General features: G+C 38.3%; 1 protein-coding gene across 6 annotated transcripts in view; it reads left to right on the top strand.

Moving 5' to 3' along the window:
* DLG2 (discs large MAGUK scaffold protein 2) overlaps positions 1 to 23001 on the top strand; it is a 1308393-nt gene that overhangs the window by 1237272 nt on the left and 48120 nt on the right. For all 6 annotated transcript variants that reach the window (XM_063431313.1, XM_063431306.1, XM_063431329.1 and 3 more), the window contains one exon: positions 1418 to 1493. In XM_063431313.1, coding sequence (XP_063287383.1) covers positions 1418 to 1493 — 76 coding nt within the window. The remainder of the gene's footprint in view (positions 1 to 1417; positions 1494 to 23001) is intronic.

The raw sequence follows: 23001 nt of genomic DNA, 5'->3' as shown, positions 1-23001 counted from the left end.
TAATATTTGTGTTCAGCGAAGTCTCCCGAGTAAAACAGTACCCCCCATGTACAGGATTTATGGTGTCTTGGAAAGTTATAGGATTAAATATAGTGCTAGCAAATTAAATTCCCTATACTTTCGGCATGGGTTGTCAGGCAGGTCCCGCTAATTGTAATTAATTAGGATACCTAATTATGTAAAATTATTACATAAATATATGTGTAGAATTAATATATGTATATATATACATATGTGTATATATACGTATATATATATATTTTTTTTTTTTTTAAATATTTTTATTTATATATAAGTATATAAATTTATATATAAGTGATATATAAATATATATATATATATATTAATATCACAATACAGTTAGAACAAAATAAAACACATCTATATATTTTTTTATATTTTATTTTGAATTATTTATTTTATTTAATTTTTTTACGTATTTACATATTTTTTTATATTATATATATATATATATAACAATAATTATATATATATTTAATCAGTATCAGTCTACATGTAATTTGATATTAATATATATATATAGTTATATATATATATTAATATTAAAATACACCTAGACAGTGTATGTGTGTGTGTGTGTATATGTGTATATATATACTTAGATCATATATATACGTATATATAATATATATATATATGATCTAAGTATATATATATTTTTTACACTGATTTTATTTATTTTAATTGATTTCCAGCCAGCAGGGGGACTAACTGTCATTACAGTTAGTCCCCCTGCTGGCATTGCTGCAGCCAGCTATCCCGGCCATGTGATTGTGAGGTCCTCGCAAGGACCTCACTCTCACATGGCCCGGGGGGGCTGAAGAGGATGGAGGTGCCGCGGGGGGCTTCCTGGGAGTCCCCCCAACCGCGATCGCCGGCGTGGAATCGCCGGTGACCGGGTAAGTAACAAATAACCGGAGGGCGTACTATTACGCCCTGCGGCGTTTAGAGCCGCTTTAAAAAGGACGTAATAGTACACCCCCCGGTCTTAAGGGGTTAATATTAAAACCTAATCTGATGGTAGTCTTATTTTATGCATGGATTTAAAATTTTCAGAAAGCATTTGCCAGTCTTACTTTAACAAATAAAATATTGTAAAAGTCTGAAGATAAACTAAACCACAAAAATCAAGTGAGCCAATTGATTTTTGTTTCTGAATTACAATTGCATTTTAAAAAGTGATAATTTAATTTAAGGTAATATCCATTGCTTACTTGTGATCTCTATGGAAGGTTTTCTTTTTTAATGATGCCAATATACCATCACTATAAAATGACGTAATGAAAAAAAAAAAAGGACCAGTAAAGTATTACCAAAATGTTACCAATTTAGCCGGTAGAATTACATAACAAATATATGCTTCATTCTAAGCGTTTTAACATATTCTTTCTTCCAGGGTGGAGAGAAAGGAACGAGCGAGGTTAAAGACAGTAAAATTTAATGCAAAGCCTGGAGTCATTGATGCCAAAGGGGTAAGTAAAATAATAATAAAACTTGAAAAAATATTATGCTTTAACTATTATGCATAATTATTATGCATACAAGAGAGAGAAAAGGAATTAAAAAAAATATTCTCATTATATTGAATTGTCTGTTGATGAAAATGTAATCTAAACCCACTGAAAACATGGAATTTTGTTTTTTAAATTCTTTCATATACATTTTGAAACCCTCAAAACAAATTGAGCAATGCAGGCCTGCCACATTTTTTTTTTTATTTTGTAGAATTTCATTGTTAATTAGCCTAGGGCAGGCTTCCCCAAACCATGGCCCTCCAGATGTTGCTGAACTACAACTCCCATGATTCTATGAATGAAATAGGCTGAGAATCATGGGAGTTGTAGTTCAGCAACATCTGGCGGGCCAGAGTTTGGGGAAGCCTGGTCTAGGGAAACAAAACCATTATCACAAAAACAGGGACAGGAAAAAGATCACAAAAGAGAGCTAGACAGGCAGACAGGGCCTCTCTTCGTTTGTCCTTTGAAGGTATAGTTTTCTCACACTTGAATACCGGTGTGTGTATATGTAGAAAGGCCATTAGGCCTGAATTTGTGGGAGGAGTAAGTCCCCTACGTAACCCCTTAAGGACCAAACTTCTGGAATAAAAGGGAATCATGACATGTCACACATGTCATGTGTCCTTAAGGGGTTAATCTCCCAGCCCCTACTCACCTCTGCCGTTCAGCTGATTGTCTATCCCCATAGCAACCAGCACTTCCGGTCTGAGCTTCCTGCCAGATCAGCTTCAGTCTCCTGCAGCAAGAGGTCCAGAGCTTTCCTCTGTCCGTTCCGAGGCCCCGCCGCTCATTTTTTTTCTCCCGGTCGCGGTACCCGGCTTCCGGTCACGAGACCGGCACGCTCACGTAAGCTAAGTGAGGGAAATAGCGTTCGGCTATTTCCCTCTATTTGGGCCTAAAAACGTAGGGGTAGGCTCCCTCTATCTTCTTTACGCGTATCCATGCTCATTTAACGTATTCAGCGCTCGCGCCAAAACGGACGACCGCCCGTCACACTTACGCATCGTTCACGTATTCGTAAGGAAAACTACCGAACTATGTATAAGTATAATGCTCATATTAATCGTTGTATTTCTATGTTACTGTTTGGGCTTACGCACGAACCTCGTACTTACCTACTTACCCGTTTGTGCATCCTTAACGTTAGACGATAATCCTATTCACCCCTTGTTATTTTCTCATTCAGTACCAATCTATTCGTATGGTTTAAACAAACGCACGGTACAAATCCCTATTACGGTTAATTCTGTTAAACCATTCTAAATTAATTCATGAATTTAATTTACACAAATTCTAAATGTAAACGCATATTCCCTGTTCGGTCAGTTAACTGCTGATACCTACATGTCAGTATTGGTTATACAATCCGGTCTAACTACCAGTCTCTTTCTTAAACTGTGTTGGCCGATTTGATAACATCTAAAACATTTAAAATCTCAACAATTATTTATAAGATACGGTTCTTTTTCCTACACCTAATTAACTAGTAACCTACGTCTTAATATGCATTTTATTAATTCTTATAGACTTCTCATGTCACCAATATAAATAAACGAGTTTTTTCTAACTATACACCAATCCTATTCAAACCCTACAAACAGATATTAATTTATTAAAACACGATCTTCTAGGGTAATTCCGTTAAATCCACATCTGTACTACATCTTCTCCTTAAAATCACGCAGTCATTTATTCTTGCTTCTGTCACATGTCTTTGGCTTTACATATTGCATCGGTTTCTTGCATTCCTGCTCAAAAGTTGTTATTTCAAGTTCTTTTATTACAGGAACAGGTATAGTATTTTTCTCACTTTGGTTTCATCTAGGTCTAGGCCTCAAAATTTAATTAAACTATCTAGACTTGTCACAGCAAGACATGTTGATATTTATTACATACTGTCACATCTGTCGTTAACTATTGAAATATTCATTGGTTAATCTTTAGCTCCAGTATTATTCTAGGCCTCCACCGGTTTCTACACATTAAACCAGTTACGCTCATCACGAGTTTCGTACTTCATTCAAGGTATAGTTCCCCACTCTTTCAAGACCTTTCTATACAAGACCTTACGCGGTCTTGGTTTCATTACGATTGACTCACGGTCTTACGCCCACGGTATGTTAATTCTTTACAATTTCTCTACCCAGGCCTACGGTCATACTGCCATCAGGCCAAGGAAAACATCCAACCTACCTGATCCGGTACTCAGGCATAACACCAGGTACTTACGTCCTTACTCACGTACGGCAATCACTACCCCAAGGCCTCAATCAGCCTTTCTCTTTAACGCAAACTCGTCCCAATCCTATACTAAACCTTTCAGATCCCTCAATTCAGGATCTCATGTTGCGCTCCTAACAGCCAACCCTCACTACAAACCATACGTCACCACGATACGCATAAATACATCAACATCTGTCTTATTCCTCAGGCTTCTTCTTCAAGAGCAGCAGCAGACAAGACTCGCCACATTAAAAAATACTAGAAGGTTCCAGTTATCATTTACAACCTTTCAAGGTTAGTATCCACACATTACACATTAATTTTCCAGTCAACCTTAAGTATACAATTGAACTGGCTACTGGGTCTAGGCCTTAGCTCACCCTATTAGAAAATCCGGTCCCACGAGGCCATCTCCCACCTCAACACAGAGGTATGGCCCCACGCCCAAATCATAGTTATGCGCCTCGCCCGCCCTACTACAGGGCTTTAGTCAGGGTCTCACCTGTCATGGCCACGCGTTTTGAATTCTCAGTCACCGAGAGGCCAACATCCTGCCACCACGTCTGTGGCCTCAATTTTCTAAGCCAAATCATAGGTAGAGCCTCTCACCACCACTTGGCATTAGCAGGGCCTCACCTACCAAAAATCTCACAGATACATTTTTCGCTTCGGCACTAGCATTACAGTACAGTTCTTCCGATAAATACCATCTCTCATACCCCCCCACGTTTCCTTACTCCCCTTCTAATACCTCGTTCAAAAAATCATTTATTTTAGAATGTCCCAAGAAACAATCCCCATCGAAGATCTGCCAGAAGAGATATCGTTCACGCCAACCAGACCAGAGTCTCCAGGCGAATCTCTCACCCCTTCAACTCCCACGTCCTTGAGAGCATGGACTATTCCTAAAATTACGGCCGAACTTAGGCTCAGGGGAATCCCCTTTCCAGCCACAGCTAGAAAGGCAGAACTTTACAGGCTGCTTACCTACCAAGCCCCTGAGCCTAGGCCAAGCACTAGCTCTCAAGGACAGCCACCAAGCACTGGCACGGCCACCCAGGATACCCTGGCAGCAATCTTGGCCAACCTACAGACCCTTAATAGCAGGCTATCTAAGGTGGAGAGTGCCATCGCCTCCCCAGGTAATACCCCGGGCCTCCCAGTCTCCACCCCGGCTGTCCCCGCTGTACCAGCATGCCCCCCATACTCCCCTCACCTACACCAGTCACAGCTATAGCTCCTTTTGAGTCACCAGCTCACACCGTCCCAGTCTCTATCAGGAAAGAAATCCTAGACGGGAAGGACGTGTGTCTGGTGTCTCTGCTTATAGCTTCACAGGACATACTGGAGAACAAGGCTTACAATTACGGGGATATTTCAGTAGTGCTCAAGACAAGAGATCCTAGGCTTAATAAAAAACTTTCAATTCCCCAGTTCGTGATAGCTTTCGGGATATACCGTGACGTCATCTGCACGGTGTATCCCCACAGAAGAGAGGAGTTAGACCTCTACCTTCACAAGGTGGTGGATCTAGGCATCAAGTACGGGGGCTCTTCTTTCTACGACTACCATAAGTCAGTATCAGCGAAGGCGGCGACCCATCTGAAACAGTTCAATGTTAGAATTAACTGGTGTCAGATGGATACAGAATTATTCTGTCGCCACTTCAGTGGTCTCAGGCCCCCGTCTTGTGCCATATGTAATTCCACATCCCACATGGTGGACTTATGTCCCTCTGAAGCAGATCCCACCACCTCGACTCCCACCCCTCATCCCTCTTTCACCCCTCACAACAAACCAGCGGGTGGTCTACATGACAAGCTGGGTAGGCCCATCTCCTTTTTAGGCAAGGCGCAGGTGTGCAATAATTTCAATGCAGGCTCCTGCAGTTTCAGCGCATGTAGATTATTGCACATCTGCTCCAATTGCTTCAGGGCACATACTAAGACCATGTGTCCGGCCAGGTTGTCCCCTAACAAAGGACTAGCCGACATTAATGTCGACAACCTGTTTTTTTACTTAAGGTCACACCCTAGCAGGCACCTGGTGGAATATCTGATTTCAGGGTTCACACAGGGGTTTCTCACGGGTATAGTAGCCATCCCCTCAGGTACACTTGAATGTCCTAATCTACTGTCAGCACGTCTAGACCCAGTCCCCACAGACACTCTCCTTTCCTCAGAAATTACCAACGGTTTCATGATCGGGCCTTTCACCTCCTCACCTTTTTCCTCCTGGCGCACTAACCCAATCGGTGTCGCAGTTCACAAATATTCTAATAAAAACCATCTAATTATCGATTTATCGGCACCACACTCCTCTTTTGTTCCCAGCATAAACGCACTCATTCCAGCAGACAAATTCTCACTCCAGTATGTAACTATTGACGACGCTATACAGGCCATCATCTCTTCTGGTAATCGCAGACACATTTAAGTTACTACCCATGCACCCCTCACTCTGGCACTTGCACAGTGTTAAATTAAGTTGATCAGGTTGTTGATTGTGGCCTGTGGAATGTTGATCCACTCCTCTTCAATGGCTGTGTGAAGTTGCTGGATATTGGCAGGACCTGGAACATGCTGTCGTATACGCTGTTCCAGAACAACCCAAAAATGCTCAATGGGTGACATGTCCAGTGAGTATGCTGGCAATGCAAGAATTGGGATGTTTTCAGCTTCCAGGAATTGTGTACAGATCCTTGCAAATGGGGCCGTGCATTATCATGCTGTAACATGAGATGATGGTCGTGGATGAATGGCACAACAATGGGCCTCAGGATCTTGTCACTGCGTCACTGTATCTCTGTGCATTCAAAATGCCATCAATAAATTGCACCTGTGTTCGTTGTCCATAACATACGCCTGCCCATACCATAACCCCACTGCCACAATGGGCCACTCAATCCACAACGTTGACATCAGCAAACCGGGATTCATCCGTTAAGAGAACACCTCTCCAAAGTGTAAGCAAATGTAAGCATTTGCCCACTCAAGTCGGTTAGGACAACGAACTGTAGTCAAGTAGAGACCCCGATGAGGACGACGAGCATGCAGATGAGCTTCCCTGAGACGGTTTCTGACAATTTGTGCAGAAATTCTTTGGTTATGCAAAATAATTGTTGCAGCAGCTGTCTGGGTGGTTGGTCTCAGATGATCTTGGAGGTGAAAATGCTGAATGTGGAGGTCCTGGGCTGATGTGGTTACACGTGGCCTGCGGTTGTTAGGCCGGTTGGATGTACTACCAAATTCTCTGAAACACCTTTGGAGACGGCTTATGGTAGAGAAATGAACACTCAATTCATGGGCAATAGCTCTGGTGGACATTCCTGCAGTCAGCATGCCAATTGCATGCTCCCTCAAAACTAACGACATCTATGGCATTGTGCTGTGTGATAAGACTGCACATTTTAGAGTGGCCTTTTATTGTGGCCAGCCTAAGACACACCTTTGCAATAATCATTATCAGCATCTTGATATGCCACACCTGTGAGGTGGATGGATTATCTTGGCAAAGGAGAAGTGCTCACTAACACAGATTTAGACAGATTTGTGAACAATTTGTTGGGTGCACTGTCTGGTGTAGTAGATACTCACATCTATTGATCTGGTAATGAGTGCCTGTTCCTTTGCTGCTACGGTTAGTCCCTCAGTGCTATCTTTCAATCATAACCACCAGACAAGAATATAAAAGATGGTAAGTGGAAATATATAAATATATATCCATTTGCCCTCTTTTGTAGTCTTGTTCTGGTGATTATTGTACATTACAAAATATTTATATAAATAAGTCTAGCCAGACACTATTCAATGGAGGCTTGTATTAATCCCCAACATATTACCAAAACTGGTTAAGACAGACCAAAATAGGCCTTTTGTGTACATAGAAAAAGTCTTAGATCGTTGAGTTCAGCTCATGAAAAATGGGGGCAAAAACAAGGTGTTGCGTGTACAATTTTGTTCATTGTTAATGAACGAAAGAATGAATAGCAGGACAAATTTCGTCTAACAAGAAATACTTTTTCATTTCATTCGTCTTTTGGACAACTGGATGAATAGATGAAATTCAGACAAAAAATTTGTTAAACCGAAAACGAATGCCCAAGTCTAGTCTTCTCATTATGAGTTGTCCTTACTTTGCCAGTATAAAAAATAAACTGGTTTAATTAGTTCAACTGGGGCGTATCATGGAATATTCTGAAAATAATAGTACATACATAAAAAATCCTATTTGAAGATACAAGATATTCAATAAGCTCATTGCTTACATCCGCACACTTTAAGACTGAGTCTTTATCTATTAAGACACAACTGCACAGTTTGACATTTGATGTACAGCTTTTATTTTAGCAATTTAGAGTACACCACTTTTCATCTATTTTTTAATTAGTTCTAGCCCATTGTCTTTAAACCTAGTGGGATGCACTATTAATTTAACTGTAGATTTGTGGCAGACCATCGTGTTATTAATTGATCAATAAGAGAGTACTTTATAGATGTTATTAAAGGTCGGAGCTTTGGAAACCACTGAGGTCCTTAAGCTCTTTTCTTGATACAGTCTTTTTTCTTGAATTGCTAAAACCTTAGTGCTAATTAACAAAGAAATGTTCTGGTACAAGTTCACAAGATAACTAAAATACGAACATATAGAGAAAGCATTCACAAAAAATAACAATACTCTACTGATGTTTGACAATCTGGAACAACCAAATTCCTCCACAGTAGTAATATACACAGACACACATGCAGTAATAGCAAAAATTGCCATAACATTTCTGAGACAATACATTTTTTTTTGTTTGTTTTTTTTGTGTACTCCAGGATTACTGAATTTATATTATTATATCACATTAACATAGAAACGTCTCACAAATATTCACTGGGATATTCACTAGTGAAAATTGCCATAAATTCATAGTGAATTCAAAGTGAATTTTAAAATGTAGGACAAAATAACCAAATTGGACTCTCCAAGTCAGTCCTGTTTTCATCTTAGCTCTTATTGCTTTAAATTTGAAATTCACGTTGAATTCACACCGAGTTTTCAGCAAGTCTTACTTTGGTAAATGACCCTTACCCTTAGTTAATACTACCCTTAGTTAATACTATCACCAACGTATGCAAACTGGTTGTTCTCCTAAATCAGCAAAAGTGATTACTTTAGATTTAGATTTAGAATGACATTCAGTGTGCGAAGAAGTAAAGTTCTCAAAGGGAATTCTATGGTAGGCAGCTAGATTGATTGGTTATCTGTGATTGGAGAAAGTTTGGTCTGCCTTAACCAGTTTTGGTAATATGTCGGGGATTAATACAAGCCTCCATTGAATAGTGTCTGGCTAGACTTATTTATATACATATTTTGTAATGTACAATAATCACCAGAACAAGACTACAAAAGAGGGTGAATGGATATATATTTATATATTTCCACTTACCATCTTTTATATTCTTGTCCGGTGGTTATGATTAAAAGATACCACTGAGGGACTAACCGTAGCAGCAAAAGAACAGGCACTCATTACCAGATCAATAGATGTGAGTATCTACTACACCTGACAGTGCACCCAAGGTGCAGACTGTACTAAGAGGCCATAGTAGCAGGATGCAAGGGATAGAATACATTGAGAGGCACAACCAAGTTGCTGGAATTGTGTAGGAAAACATCTACACAGACTACCAAGGTCCAGATTAGCGCTGCCAAAAAAAGTAGTTGAAAATAGCTGGGCTGAGCTTTTGTGGTAATTTCAGATCTAGACAGACACGCAAGTATGGCCAACCCACCGACATTGTGTTGGTAGACAAGGAACAGTAGACTAGACAAGGAACAAAAGACGGCGATGGTAGGTGTGTCAATACACAGTGACCAAACCATCAAGAAGAAGTACCTTTTTTATGAATGGAGAGATACTGAGTGGCTTAGAGCATCAGCTGACTACTGTTCGCAATCCCTTCAGTTTAATAAAGCACCCCATGGCCTCCTGACACCATAACAACCCTTATTTTGATGAAGGCAGTATGGTGACCGGAGTTTTCTTTTAATTAACAATAACTCTGACTTTAATACTTCTGACATTCTCAGTCATCAGATCTATTTATCTTTATTTATATAAAGTTGTAAGTCTAATTTACAGTGCTTAATAATAAAGATTTCTAAAGTGATCCTACTTATGTTTGCTGCAATCTTTATAATTCATTGAAATATTCTCAAAACACAGTATAACATTTACTGTAAGAGAATTCAATAATCCTTTGAATCCAGCTCTCCAGGTAATAGCACAGGTAAATAATAGAAAATGTTATAGAGAGAAACAATCAATATACAGTAATTATTCTAGAATATATTGAATATATTGATGATTTCTGGTATCACCACTGCTGCTTCAGCAGGCACTAATTAATATTTAATGCGCTTGTGAAAAATATACAAGCAGACTCATTGGCAGAATAGAGAGCTGGTTTAAATATTTAAATAGGATCTTTATAAAATATTTACTTTGACATTGTAGGAATTCCACTGAAATTCCATTGCAGTCAAAACATATCATACGACAAAATGGGGACTACTTTGTCTTATGTCCAATTTTTCCTGTTTTGTAAAGTGCATTATGCAAGCTTGAATTAATTTTGTAGAGCGATGAATAATTTAATAGAGTTTATTAAAAGGCAGACAGCATGCTGATATATTTTATCTTAGAATTATGTAATTATATGAAAGAAGTTCAAAGGGATACATTACTCGCCAAAACAACAGATGATCAGTAAAAGACCACAAACGAAAAATACCAATATCTTTTATTTAATATAAATGTTCCTTAACCTCTTTGGAATATTACCTGCCATGCCTTGGCACTGAAAAGGATAAAATCAATTAAACTGTTTTTTATTCAAGCGCCAGAAGGTTTACTCACTGCAGCTCTGATGTTCCTCCTGTGAAGTCATCATTACCGATGACTTGTGTTCATTTGGAGGCCCCATTGAGATACACCATCAATGAATCTCTTAGAGAAACTTTGAATCCAATGATTCCTTATGAGAAGCACTCACTTTTATTTTGAACTACAATACAAAGCGAGTAGGACAGGAAACCATTCCAGCGGTCTGTTGAACCCCTTAAGGACACATGACATGGGTGACATGTCATGGTTCCCTTTTATTCCAGAAGTTTGGTCCTTAAGGGGTTAAAAGCAACAAGGTGTTGTTAAGGGTTACTTCTCTGCAATTGCAAGTAATTAACCCCTAATGCACATGAATCAGCTCTTTTTTTTTATTCACCCCCCTCACACACTCTATGTACCCTCACTGTCCCGGCAATGTGTATTGTTCATTCCAGCTACCCCTCTTAAACCTGTATTTTTATTTGCCGTTGGGTTTTGATTCCAGTCGCATCCAACCTCTGAAATCTGTCAGTGAAGTTGGGTCTCTGCCTTCATTTGCCCTTGATGAGTTAAGGTGCTCGGTCCACCACGCACATTGAATAGTCACAGGGTGGTCGCTGAGCATGCACAGACTCACAATGTGTTTCCAGATTGAGAGACAGGAAGAAAAGAAGAATAAATTTTGGAAAAGGAAGTCTGATGTGACAGAGCTGCTTTAGGGGGCTAGTCTATCTCTGTAGCTCTAGCAGTCAGTATATTTAGTTTGTACACCTGAAAATGTAGAATAGAAAGCTACCTTGCTATTATTTTATGAGCATCCAATTTTATATTGCATCTTTGTGTTTCATGACAAAGTAGAACAGCACTGTAATAAAAAAAATCTAATGTAGACATTAAGAACAAATTATAATTATAATCTAGAGCAATTGGAAACATCTCTAATTTGGCCCTTAAACTGGAAAAATGATAACAACTGTATGATGAAAAATATGCACCTATTTATTTATTCTGATTTGTCATAAAATACTCAACAAACTTTAACTTTCATGTGAATACTTTTCTACCCCACTCCCTCATTAAGCAGGGCCCTCAACCCTGCTGTTCCTGTGCGTCCACTTGTCTGGTTACAGTTACGTGTCTGTCAGTCCACCCATTGTAAAGCGCCGCGGAATTTGCTGGCGCTATATAAATAATAAAATAATAATAATGTGTTTTGTTTATTTAAATCAGAAAGTTGAGACCCCAAAAGAAATTGACATCCAGGTAACCATATTAAATAATATAATAATTACAGCATTAAAACCTATAAAAGAGACATAATTTAATAAAATTAAATATTTAAAAATATACCTAACTGTATTGAACATAATGGCCAGAAGTGAAAGTAATGAACAAAGATTTTTTTTTTGGGGGGGAGGGGGGGGGAGAGGGGGCTACCACTGAAGACAATTAACCTGTAATTACCCAAAATTTTCCACACTTGCCAATGCCACATTATTATTATGATTATTATTATCATTATAGTTATATAGCGCCAACAAATTCCGTTCACAATGGGTGGACTTACAAACATGTAATTGTAACCAGACAAGTTTGACGCACAGGAACACAGGGGTTGAGGGCCCTGCTCAAGATCTCCGTCAATGGTCCTAGTCACACAGCATAAATAATATTCATACTTAGTATCTTTTCTTCCTTGTGTCTCAATATCTGGGTGCAGCCATTTTGTTCTCCTCCGTCTATGATGTCTGCTGTTTGACCTTGGGATTGCTTTTACTGATGAACTGTGGATACATTTGATTGGCCACTGAAAGAGAACGTTGTTTAAGTCAGCCTGCAATCAGTTTTTTTGTGAACTTGACTGCTATAAATAAAGAATGGTAGTCCCTATTTTTCCTTAAGAAAAGAGAGATTCAGACACCAGGATGCTATACATAAGCAGATTTTATAAAGTTTATTGTTGTTGACACAGTTGTTGTAAAGACATTTTAATTAGTTATATAACACAGTAACCGTGTACAGTTAACACAGGGTCAATGAGCACAGCAACAGAAGCATGTCTAAACACTAGTCATGTCCCGAACGGTTCGCTGGCGAATAGTTCCTGGCGAACATAGCATGTTCACGTTTGCCACGGACGGCGAACATATGCGATGTTCGGTCCGCACCCTATTCGTCATCATTGAGTAAACTTTGACCCTTTACCTCACAGTCAGCAGACACATTCCAGCCAATCAGCAGCAGACCCTCCCTCCCAGACCCTTCCACCTCCTAGACAGCATACAATTTAGATTAATTCTGAAGCTGCATTCATTTTTTTTTTGTATTATTATTTTTTTTGTGTGTGTTTGTGTTTATTATACATTATCCTCCATAGCCAGTAACCTGTGTTTATTATACATTATCCTCCATAGCCAGTAACCTGTGTTTATTATATGTTATCCTCCCATAGCCAGTAACCTGTGTTTATTATACATTATCCCTCCATAGCCAGTAAACTGTGTTTATTATACATTATCCCCCCATAGCCAGTAAGCTGTGTTTATTATACATTATCCTCCCCATAGCCAGTAACCTGTGTTTATTATACCTTATCCTCCCATAGCCAGTAACCTGTGTTTATTATGCATTATCCCCCATAGTCATTTATCATTGGACCTAGGCAGCATGATGTCTTAGGCCGGCCCAGAGAGTGAGTGAGTGAATAATATAATATATATGTTCAGAAACATATTAGTAATATATGTAAATTGGGTTCATGCAAAGAGGGTGAAAAGGTATTGAAGAAAAACACACTTATTGCATCAAATTTACAAAGCCAAACTTTTAAAAGCTTTCCTCATTTCTTTCTCGGGATGAGGAATATATCGGTTGTAGACTGAGGATTTCCATCTGCCCAATCTTTTAATAATATGCACTGGAGTGTCAGTGTTGAAGGAGACCGAAGCTGCCCCTATTCTAAATGAAAGACCCGAGACATGGATACAACCCAATCTTAGGAGTAGTGTTCTGATGTAGAAGATGAATTTAGCTGTAGTCAGAGGAATTCAGTAGTGGTGAGTAGTAGTGGTGAAGAGTAGTGGTGAAATGTGGGTGGCATGACTGAGTGTAAGTAAGTAAGAGTCAAGTATTTTAACTGGGCACTATTTCTAGGTGGGATAAAGTGGTATAGCGGATGGATGAGTAGTTTGGCTTGTTTTAGAGGTTTGTAGAGAAAGTATATAGTGATCATGATATTTAGCGATATACAATATTTTTAAGGTGGTCCCAGTGCCACCACTCATATCTAGTGTCACAATAGCTTGCATTTAAAAAAAAACAAAAAACTTTTTTGACTGTAATATAATAGCATTCAGTTTCCTTCACACGTGTGCGTATCAGGGCATGCCAGGGCACAGTGTCACACCAGTGCAACTCCTATCTGGTGTAACAGTAGTGTACATTTAAAAAAAAAATACAGGGGGCTTGTTGTCACCTTTCGGGGACCCTTGGTGTTGTATGTGGCTGGGTGGAGGAAGAGACCTTCAATGACATCAGTGAGGACAAGGAACGGGACATGGCTAGCTTGGTATCCAACCTTGTGCAAATTGGGAGTTTGCGGTTGTGCAAATGGACTGTTTGCGGTTGTTTGCGGTGCGTTAAACGGGGAGTTTGGTCATGTCATCATACCTGATTTTTTAAAGCACGTTATTCCAAACAATTTAGGAATGTTAGGTATTGTGGCCAGAAAATTCACCTGCCTATTGAAGTCTATGGCGGTTCGCCGGGTTCGCCCGTTCGCGAACATTTGCGGAAGTTCGCCATTTGCGAACGGCAAATTTTATGTTTGCGACATCACTACTAAACACAATCCCTACAGGCTGCATCATTCAGTACTGTCCCCAATCTGTAGTGTTTCTATTTCATGAAAATGGAAGCTACAATTTAGAAATAAGGCAAAGATGGTCTAAAGCTGCAACAGTGTTAGAACTCTGTAATATTATAGACAAACGGATAGACAGGTGGCTAGACAGACAGACAGACAGGTAGACAGACAGGTAGAACAAATTAAATTTGTAATAAAATGTGGCAGTGTATTTTAAGCCTGCATTGACTTCAATATTTTATAAATAACTCTTATAATTCAACTTCAAATCAGAAAATGATGATTGTAATAACATGGGAGGGAAAATAATTAACTATAATTTTTCATGGTTTAACAAAGAAATCAAAACCCCTTTAAACGTAATGCATGCAGTGGAGTATCTTTAGTTGCTATTTTATCTATAGTTAATGATAACATAAGCTACACGTTGATCCTGGTCAAATCTCACAAAAGCAAGAGAGACATATTTCTTTTATTATTATTACTTTTAGTTAATATTTTGCACAGCATGACATGAAGGCAAACAGGGTTATTTGCAAAAGTGAAAATTTAAAGTTAAGGCCAGGGACTAATGAAAGCATTTAGAAAATTGGGCAGACTAGATGGGTCGAATAAATCTAATCTTCCGTCACATTCTATGTTTCTAAGTAAATTTTCAAATTTGATGTAAGAGTAGCCAAACTGAAATCATCCAATCTGGCTAGTTTGACCTTAAATTTGAAATTAATATTGAATTGTCACTTTATTAAATAATCCTGTAAATATTTATTGTCACACATCTGGTCTACACCAGTGCTTCTCAAACCAACCGCTAGGGAACAAATGATCCAAGATTATAATTTGTTAAGGATATCAAGAAAATCTGGACCTTCAATGGCCCTAGGGATCTGGACTTTGGACCACTATAGATGACTACACAGAGACTTATATAACCTCCAAATCACCAAATTACAATTAATAATATTCAGGAAACACAAAGTTTACAAACTGGAGATTTTAGAAAGATTACAAGAAACATATTTATCAAAAATAATGCACTATGATAGCATAACATAAAGTGAATGTAAATCTACTACGTAGCCCACTTATCTGACATGGAAGGTATTATATAGATGCACCTCTTCTTACTAAAGAAAAAGGTGAATTCAAAATGAATTCTACATTTTAGGCAAAAACAGCCATTTTGGAAAATAAATCTAGTTCAGCTCATTTGACATAACATTTGACATTGGTTTGGAATTTACCACAATTCACACTTTTAGTGAATAACTCGTAAAGTTTCGGTCAAATTAGTTTGAAAAATATCAATTTAGAGATTGTTTCTGATTGAGCTATTGCAGCATGTAACGTGTAATATTTGGTCAGTTTTGCAGAGTTCCTGGTTTATGGAATTGAACATAAATGTGAAAATGTATATAACTTTAAATATTTATTGTCACAAAATTTTAAATAAATATATATTTAAAATCTAAAATGTTACTGATCAAGTTTCTAAGTTTTTTAAATATTTTTTTTTTTGTATTTTTTCCAAATGTAATGCTGCCCTGTCTGGTGATATATATGGAATTCATAGACACAGCATTTATATTCATCATAAAATAATGTATCCTAAAACTCATGACTGGTGTACACATCCCATAAACCTCTATCAAATAACTACAGCTTTTGCGGCTGTCCAAGATAATATAACATTAAAGACATGGTAAAAAAAAAAAAAAAAAAAAAAAAAAAAAGGGATATTGTGTGTTGCTGTTTTTATAATTGTATTCTGCTTTTATATCATTGTTATTATTTCAAAATGTTATACACCTCCATGGTTATTTACTAAAGAGAGAATTCAAAGTGAATTCAAAGTAAATTTCAAATTTAAGGCCAGAGAATTTGGGGCTTTTTTTTTTGGCCTCATATTGGAAATTCACTCTGATTTCACTTTTAATTCCTACTTTAATAATGAGCCCAATTGGGTTAAACAAATAGCATATCCATAACCAGGAATTATTACTACATTAAATCCTCTATATAAAATAAAATGTACCCCTGTTCATGTGCCACACATCATATCCTCCATTTTAGGTCATTTTTTTATGTTTTATGCCCGTTGTACGCCCAGTCAATGTTGCTGCAGTCATAAGAGACTCTCTCAGTCATGCCCATGCATCATTGGTATCAGATATGCATTTATTTCCCATGGCTTCTATCAGCATGTTCATTTTCGTATTCATGCATGAATTTATTGCTTAATTTCTAATCGATTGTTCATCGTATTTAACTCTTTCACCTCTGATTTTATTTGATGGCCAGTAAGCAGCTAAAGTACATTTTTTTTTTTTTTTTTTTGAGCTATCGTAAGGTAAACGTTTTTTATAATTTCATGGTTATCACAAGAGATCAAAAATAGAGAATGTGTATTATTTTCGCATATACATTGCATAAAAAAAAAAATCAATAAATGTAAATGCCTCTCAGAGGTGGAGGGGTTAATGGACATTTATTATTATATTTTTAATTTACAATTTATGCTTTACATGTTTGATTTTTATTTATTTTATGTCTGTTTCTAAAGTTCAAAATGCTCGAAATGTAAAAGTGGATTAAAACTTCAGTGACGTAGAGGTGTATAATTTTAGCGAACAGGTCTTTGACGTGATTTGGTGATGCAGAAAAAAAAGTCTGAAAAATAGTATTTTTTTAAAGTAATTTACTTACTAATGTAATGCAGCGCACAAAGATTGGTTTATTACAATATGTTGTTACAACATATTTTACAACTTTATTCTCTTATTTTTATTTTCCTTCACATGGCAGACACCATGTACAGATTCTTTTGTGTGTGAAGGTGTACAAAATCTTTACACTAAACTCTGTATATACTTATTATGTTTCCCAAATATTGATAATTATACAAAAATATTTACTTAAAGAGACACTCCAACACCATAAACACTATCGCTTATTGTAGTGGTAGTGGTTCTAGGAATCTATGGGTGCAGTCCATTTGGCTTGTGTCAAACTGAAACGATAATCCCGAGGAACCTATATGTGCTTGGGACGTTATAATGGGGACAGAAAGTAAGTGGCTACTAGGTATGTGCACAGGGGAAAAAAAAATTTGTTTGAATTTGTTTATTTTCGAATTTCGGTTAGTCCGAAACTCTGAAAATATTAATTCAGACAAACCAAATTTCAACTGAAATTTGTTTTAATTTTCTAACTTCAAATGCCCATTGCTCCCTGTGAGGAATGAATAAAGGTAGCAGTCACAAAGTAACAAAGTTCCAAATTGTGGAGTTATCTGATAAACTGCCTAAAGTTCAAAGTTGAAAAGAAAAAACTGTTAATCTTCCTAATTAACTATCCTAATAAAAGTGAAAGGATCTAAAACAAATTGTTTAGTTTTGTTACGGATCCATTTGTTTTTGCATGGTTCTCCATCGGACGAAATTCCGTTCAGAGCAAAACAAACTGCACATTCCAAACGAGTGCTGCAGAATAGAGCTTCCTGACAATTGACAGAAGCATTCTAAATCAAGAAAACATTATGGAAATCTGGCATATGACAACCCTAGAATAGTTTAACCCCTTAAGGACCAAACTTCTGGAATAAAATGGAAACATGACATGTCAGACATGTCATGTGTCCTTAAGGGGTTAAACAGAGAAAGGATAGGGGGCACTCCCGAGACCTGAATTTTGCATGAAAAGTGCTGCCGCTGTGACCAAAATTTCATGAATGAAAAAATAAATAGTGCGGCGCACTCAGACTACAAAACAATACAAAAAACAAAGAAGGCTACTAAAATGCCTAACTAAGTATAAATATGGGGATATGGGGATCCCTAGAATAGTTAACACAACCTTTATTCAAAGTTAATGAAATATAAAAATTCAGAACTTTTACAAGTAATGTGTATCCCTACACCTAAAATGAAGTTGGCAGCAAAGAAAATCTAACAGGATTATTAATTAAAGTGAAAATTGTCGAGAATTTTTAGTGAATTTAGAATTTATGGTCAAAATAGCTGATTTTGGCCTTAAAGTCTACTGTTTACTGTTATTTATACATTTTTATAGTTTTGACCTTTTAGATGATCCCAATTGTGAATGCAATTTAGTACTATGAGTTTTGTATGGTACCCATGTATAATCTTGCAGAAAAAAAATAGTATTGGTGAAATATCAAATATAAAATGACGCTACTTACAGTGAGGGTAAAACAGTATTTGATCCGCTGCTGATTTTGAACGTTTGCCCACTGACAAAGAAATGAGCAGTCTATAATTTTAATGGTAGGTGTATTTTAACAGTGAGAGACAGAATAACAAAACAATCCAGAAAAACACATGTCAAAGAAGTTATACACTGATTTGCATGTCAATGAGTGAAATAAGTATTTGATCCCCTATTAGTCAGCAAGATTTCTGGCTAGCAGATGTCTTTTATACCGGTAACGGGCTGAGATTAGGAGCACTCGCTTAAAGGGACACTCCTAATCTCAGCTCGTTACCTGTATAAAAGACACCTGTCCACAGAAGCAATCAATCAATCAGATTCCACACTCTCCACCATGGCCAAGACCAAAGAGCTGTCCAAAGATGTCAGGGACAAGATTGTAGTCCTACACAAGGCTGGACCTACACAAGCAGCTTGGTGAGAAAGTGACAACAGTTGGTGCGATTATTCGCAAATGGAAGAAACAAAAAAAAATTTCAATCTCCCTCGGTATGGTGCTCCATGCAAGATCTCACCTCGTGTAGTTTCAATGATCATGAGAACGGTGAGGAATCAGCTCAGAACTACATGGGAGGATCTTGTTAATGGTCTCAAGGCAGCTGGGAACATAGTCACAAAGAAAACAATTGGTAACACACTACGTCGTGAAGAACTGAAATCCTGCAGCGCCCACAAGATCCCCCTGCTCAAGAAAGCACATGTACAGGTCGGTCTGAAGTTTGCCAATGAACATCTAAATGATTCAAAGGAGAACTGGGGGAAAGTTTTGTGCTCAGATAAGACCTAAATCAAGCTCTTTGGCATCAACTCAACTCGGCATGTTTGGAGGAGGACGGATGGTGCCTATGACCCCAAAAACACCATCCCCACCGTCAAACATGGAGGTGGAAACATTATACTTTAGGGATGTTTTTCTGCTAAGGGGACAGGACAACTGCACCACATCAAAGGGACGATAGACGGGGCCATGTACCGTCAAATCTTGGGTGAGAACCTCCTTCCCTCAGCCAGGGCATTGAAAATTTGTATTGGTGAAATATCAAATATAACATTATGCTACATACAGTGAGGGGAAAAAAGTATGTAATCCCCTGCTGATTTTGAACATTTGCCCATTGATAAAGAAATGCTCAAAAAGAAGCACATTAAGGTCTTGGAGTGGCCTAGCCAGTCTCCAGACCTTAATCCCGCAGAAAATCTGTGGAGGGAGCTGAAGGTTCGAGTTGCTAAACATCAGCCTCAAAACCTTAATGACTTTGAGAGGATCTGCAAAAAGGAGTGGGACAAAATCCCTCCCGAGATGTGTGCAAACCTGGAGGCCAACTACAAGAAACATCTTACCTCTGTGATTGGCAACAAGGGTTTTGCCACCAAGTACTAAGTCAAAGGGTTCAAATACTTATATCACTCATTGACATGCAAATCAAAATCTAATTTTTTTGACATGCGTCTTGCTGGATTTTTTTTTTTTTTTTTTTGCTATTCTGTCTCTTACTCTTAAAATACACCTACCATTAAAATTGTAGACTGATCACTTCTGTGTCAGTGGGCAAATGTTCAAAATCAGCAGGGGATCAAATACTTTTTTCCCTCTCTGTTACATATATTTTCATGTAATTGTTCTTACATGGCTGGCATGTTCCCTGTGTCTTTTCAATGCAGATCACATTTCAAATTTACACTGTTCAAAATACCAATACCATAAGACTTGCCATGACTGCAATATTTGCATTGAGAGGATGCTAGGATCATCTAAGAGTAGCATTACTTTTATCGATTTATTACATGAAAAGGATTATTCACTAAAGTAAGGAATCTTAAAAAAAAAGTCCCAAAGACCAAAACAGTTGTACAGGAAAAAAAAAGAATTTCACTTTTAAAGGAACACTATAGGGTCAGGAGCAAAACCGTGTATTCCTGACCCTGAAATGTTAAAACCACCATCTAGCCCCCCCTGCCCCTCCTCCCACTTGCCTTCCTAAAAATAGTAAAGTCTTACTTGTATTCAAGTTTGCAGCTGCTGCCTCTGCCACTGATCTGTCTGCTTGGCTGACATCATCAGAAGTGATTCCTTGAGCCAATCACAATGTTTTCACATTGGATTGGTTGAGACTGTCAAGGAGGTAGATCAGGGGCAGAGCCAGCACAAGCCAAACACAGCCCTGGCCAATAAATGTATCTCTATGAGGAAAGTTCAGTGTCTCCATGTAGAGGGTGGAGACACTGAATGTTAGTGCAGCACTGCCCCAGGAAGCACTTCTAGCAGCCATCTGAAGAGTGGCCAGTAGTTATCACCAGGCTGTAATGTAAACACTGCATTTTCTCTGAAAAGACAGTGTTTACTGCAAAAAGCCTGAAGGAAATGAGTCTACTCACCAGAACAAATACAAAAAGCTGTAGCTCTTCTGGTAACTATAGTGTCCCTTTAAGTTCCAATGTTTCTCACTTCAGAAAATAACCATGTCAGATTTCTTCTCTTTCTCGCTTTTTTTGTAGATATTTTAGAGTCTCATTTACCAGACTTAGTTGAACTTATATTCTGAACACTTTTCTCTATTGTTAGGCAGGTGTGATCTGTAGTCATTTCTAAGATGATCATAATGAGGACAACTCACGGAAGTCAGGAAGTCTGTGTCATATTAGCAACACTGAAAGGTTAGATAGGATTTGGCTGCGCCTAATTGGCTACATAAATCATGCGTGGCTGAATCCTTATAACCATTCTCACACCTCCTTATTTCACGTCATGAGCACGCTATGCATGTTCACAGCACACAGAACACGTGGACATTAACAGAGGAAGTGGAATATGCCAACTTTAGGTGCTAAGAACTATTTATTTTTTTCTTAGCTTTCCTGAATGCTTTTTGTCGAACTACTTAAAAATAGACGCTTAGTCTCTTAGCACAATAATCACCAAACTTGTGTTGAAATTAGTTTTTGGCACGTAGTCCGAAGTAAATTTATTTCATACCACATCCGAATTAATTGACGAGTCTAGATTTTCCTGTGGAGTCCTTTTCAATAAGACCCCACAGGTAAATCCTGGACCATCAATTTATCCAGGTTTGAGTTAAAAGGAATTTGAATTGGATGAACCAGCTGTAACAAATGTTTGCACTAGTATAATAACCACTACAATAAGCTGCATGAGTTATGCTATTTGGAGTGCCCCTTTAACCTCAAATACTTGTGTGAATTGAGAATATGATTTGTTGAATTATGACAGAACATGTATAAGACCATTAAGGACTCACGCTATCAATAAGTAGTAGACCTAGTGTATTCAGTTTTTCCCAAATCACGATTCATCCAAATTTTGGGCACTTGGGAACTCGTCCAAACTTCTGAACTCCAAACGCGATATGCATTATCGGCAAATGCTGGAATTTTCATGAATCCTTAGTTTAAATGCATTGCCACAATAAGTACATATATTGATAATTATTTACTGAGTGTAACGGTATGCGGTATAACCGTCCACGACATCCGTTGGTATCTTCAGGAAATCCACAGTCAGAGTAGAAAGCAAGGCAATATTCCCAATCCTCCCAATAACCGGACGAAACACAGTTTGGGAGTCAACTAACTCGGTTTATTCACAAGCAGCGTATTTATACAGTTCCCCATGCAAGGGGTTTCCACACAGATCATCCAGGGGATTTCTCCCAACATGCATTGTGTCTTTCCCAACAGGCATTGCGACACGAGAGGGATACTCCCACTAAAATGGACGATTAAGTGGATTATCCCCTCGTGTAGCAAAACCGACAATTGACTCTAAAATCCATAATTCACATAATATTCGGTACTTTGGAATAATCGAACGTTCGGTAGATAGCTGGGGTCGGAGCGCACACTTTGTGAGAATACCGCTCTGATCCCAGCTGAATTGACCGAACGCCGCACATAATACATTTAAACATGAAAGTTGGTTTAAAAGTACCGAATAAATACGGGACATATAATGTACCGAACGCGGAACTCCCGAACGCTCTGGAAACCCAGCGGGGCTCGGATCATCGAGTAGCCGTTTTCAAGTCCAGGCTCTCGACGACCGAACACCGCTGCAGAGACAAAGGATCCAAGATGGCCGACCGCCGCATGGTCGGTAGTGGATCGACGGCCACCTAGGAGAGCCCTTAATTACCGATTGCAACGATGTTGCAATCGGTTACTTGGTACCACACGACTTGGGAGTGTGTGGTCGACCTGGGGAGCCCGTATTCGTACGGCGAATGGCCAGGATAGCCGTGTTTTCGTCGTATGAA

This window comes from Pelobates fuscus, chromosome 1, assembly GCF_036172605.1.
Source record: "Pelobates fuscus isolate aPelFus1 chromosome 1, aPelFus1.pri, whole genome shotgun sequence".
Classification (NCBI taxonomy): Eukaryota; Metazoa; Chordata; class Amphibia; order Anura; family Pelobatidae; genus Pelobates; species Pelobates fuscus.
Note: the sequence above shows the minus strand (reverse complement) of the source record. Positions and strands in the feature narration are given on the sequence as shown.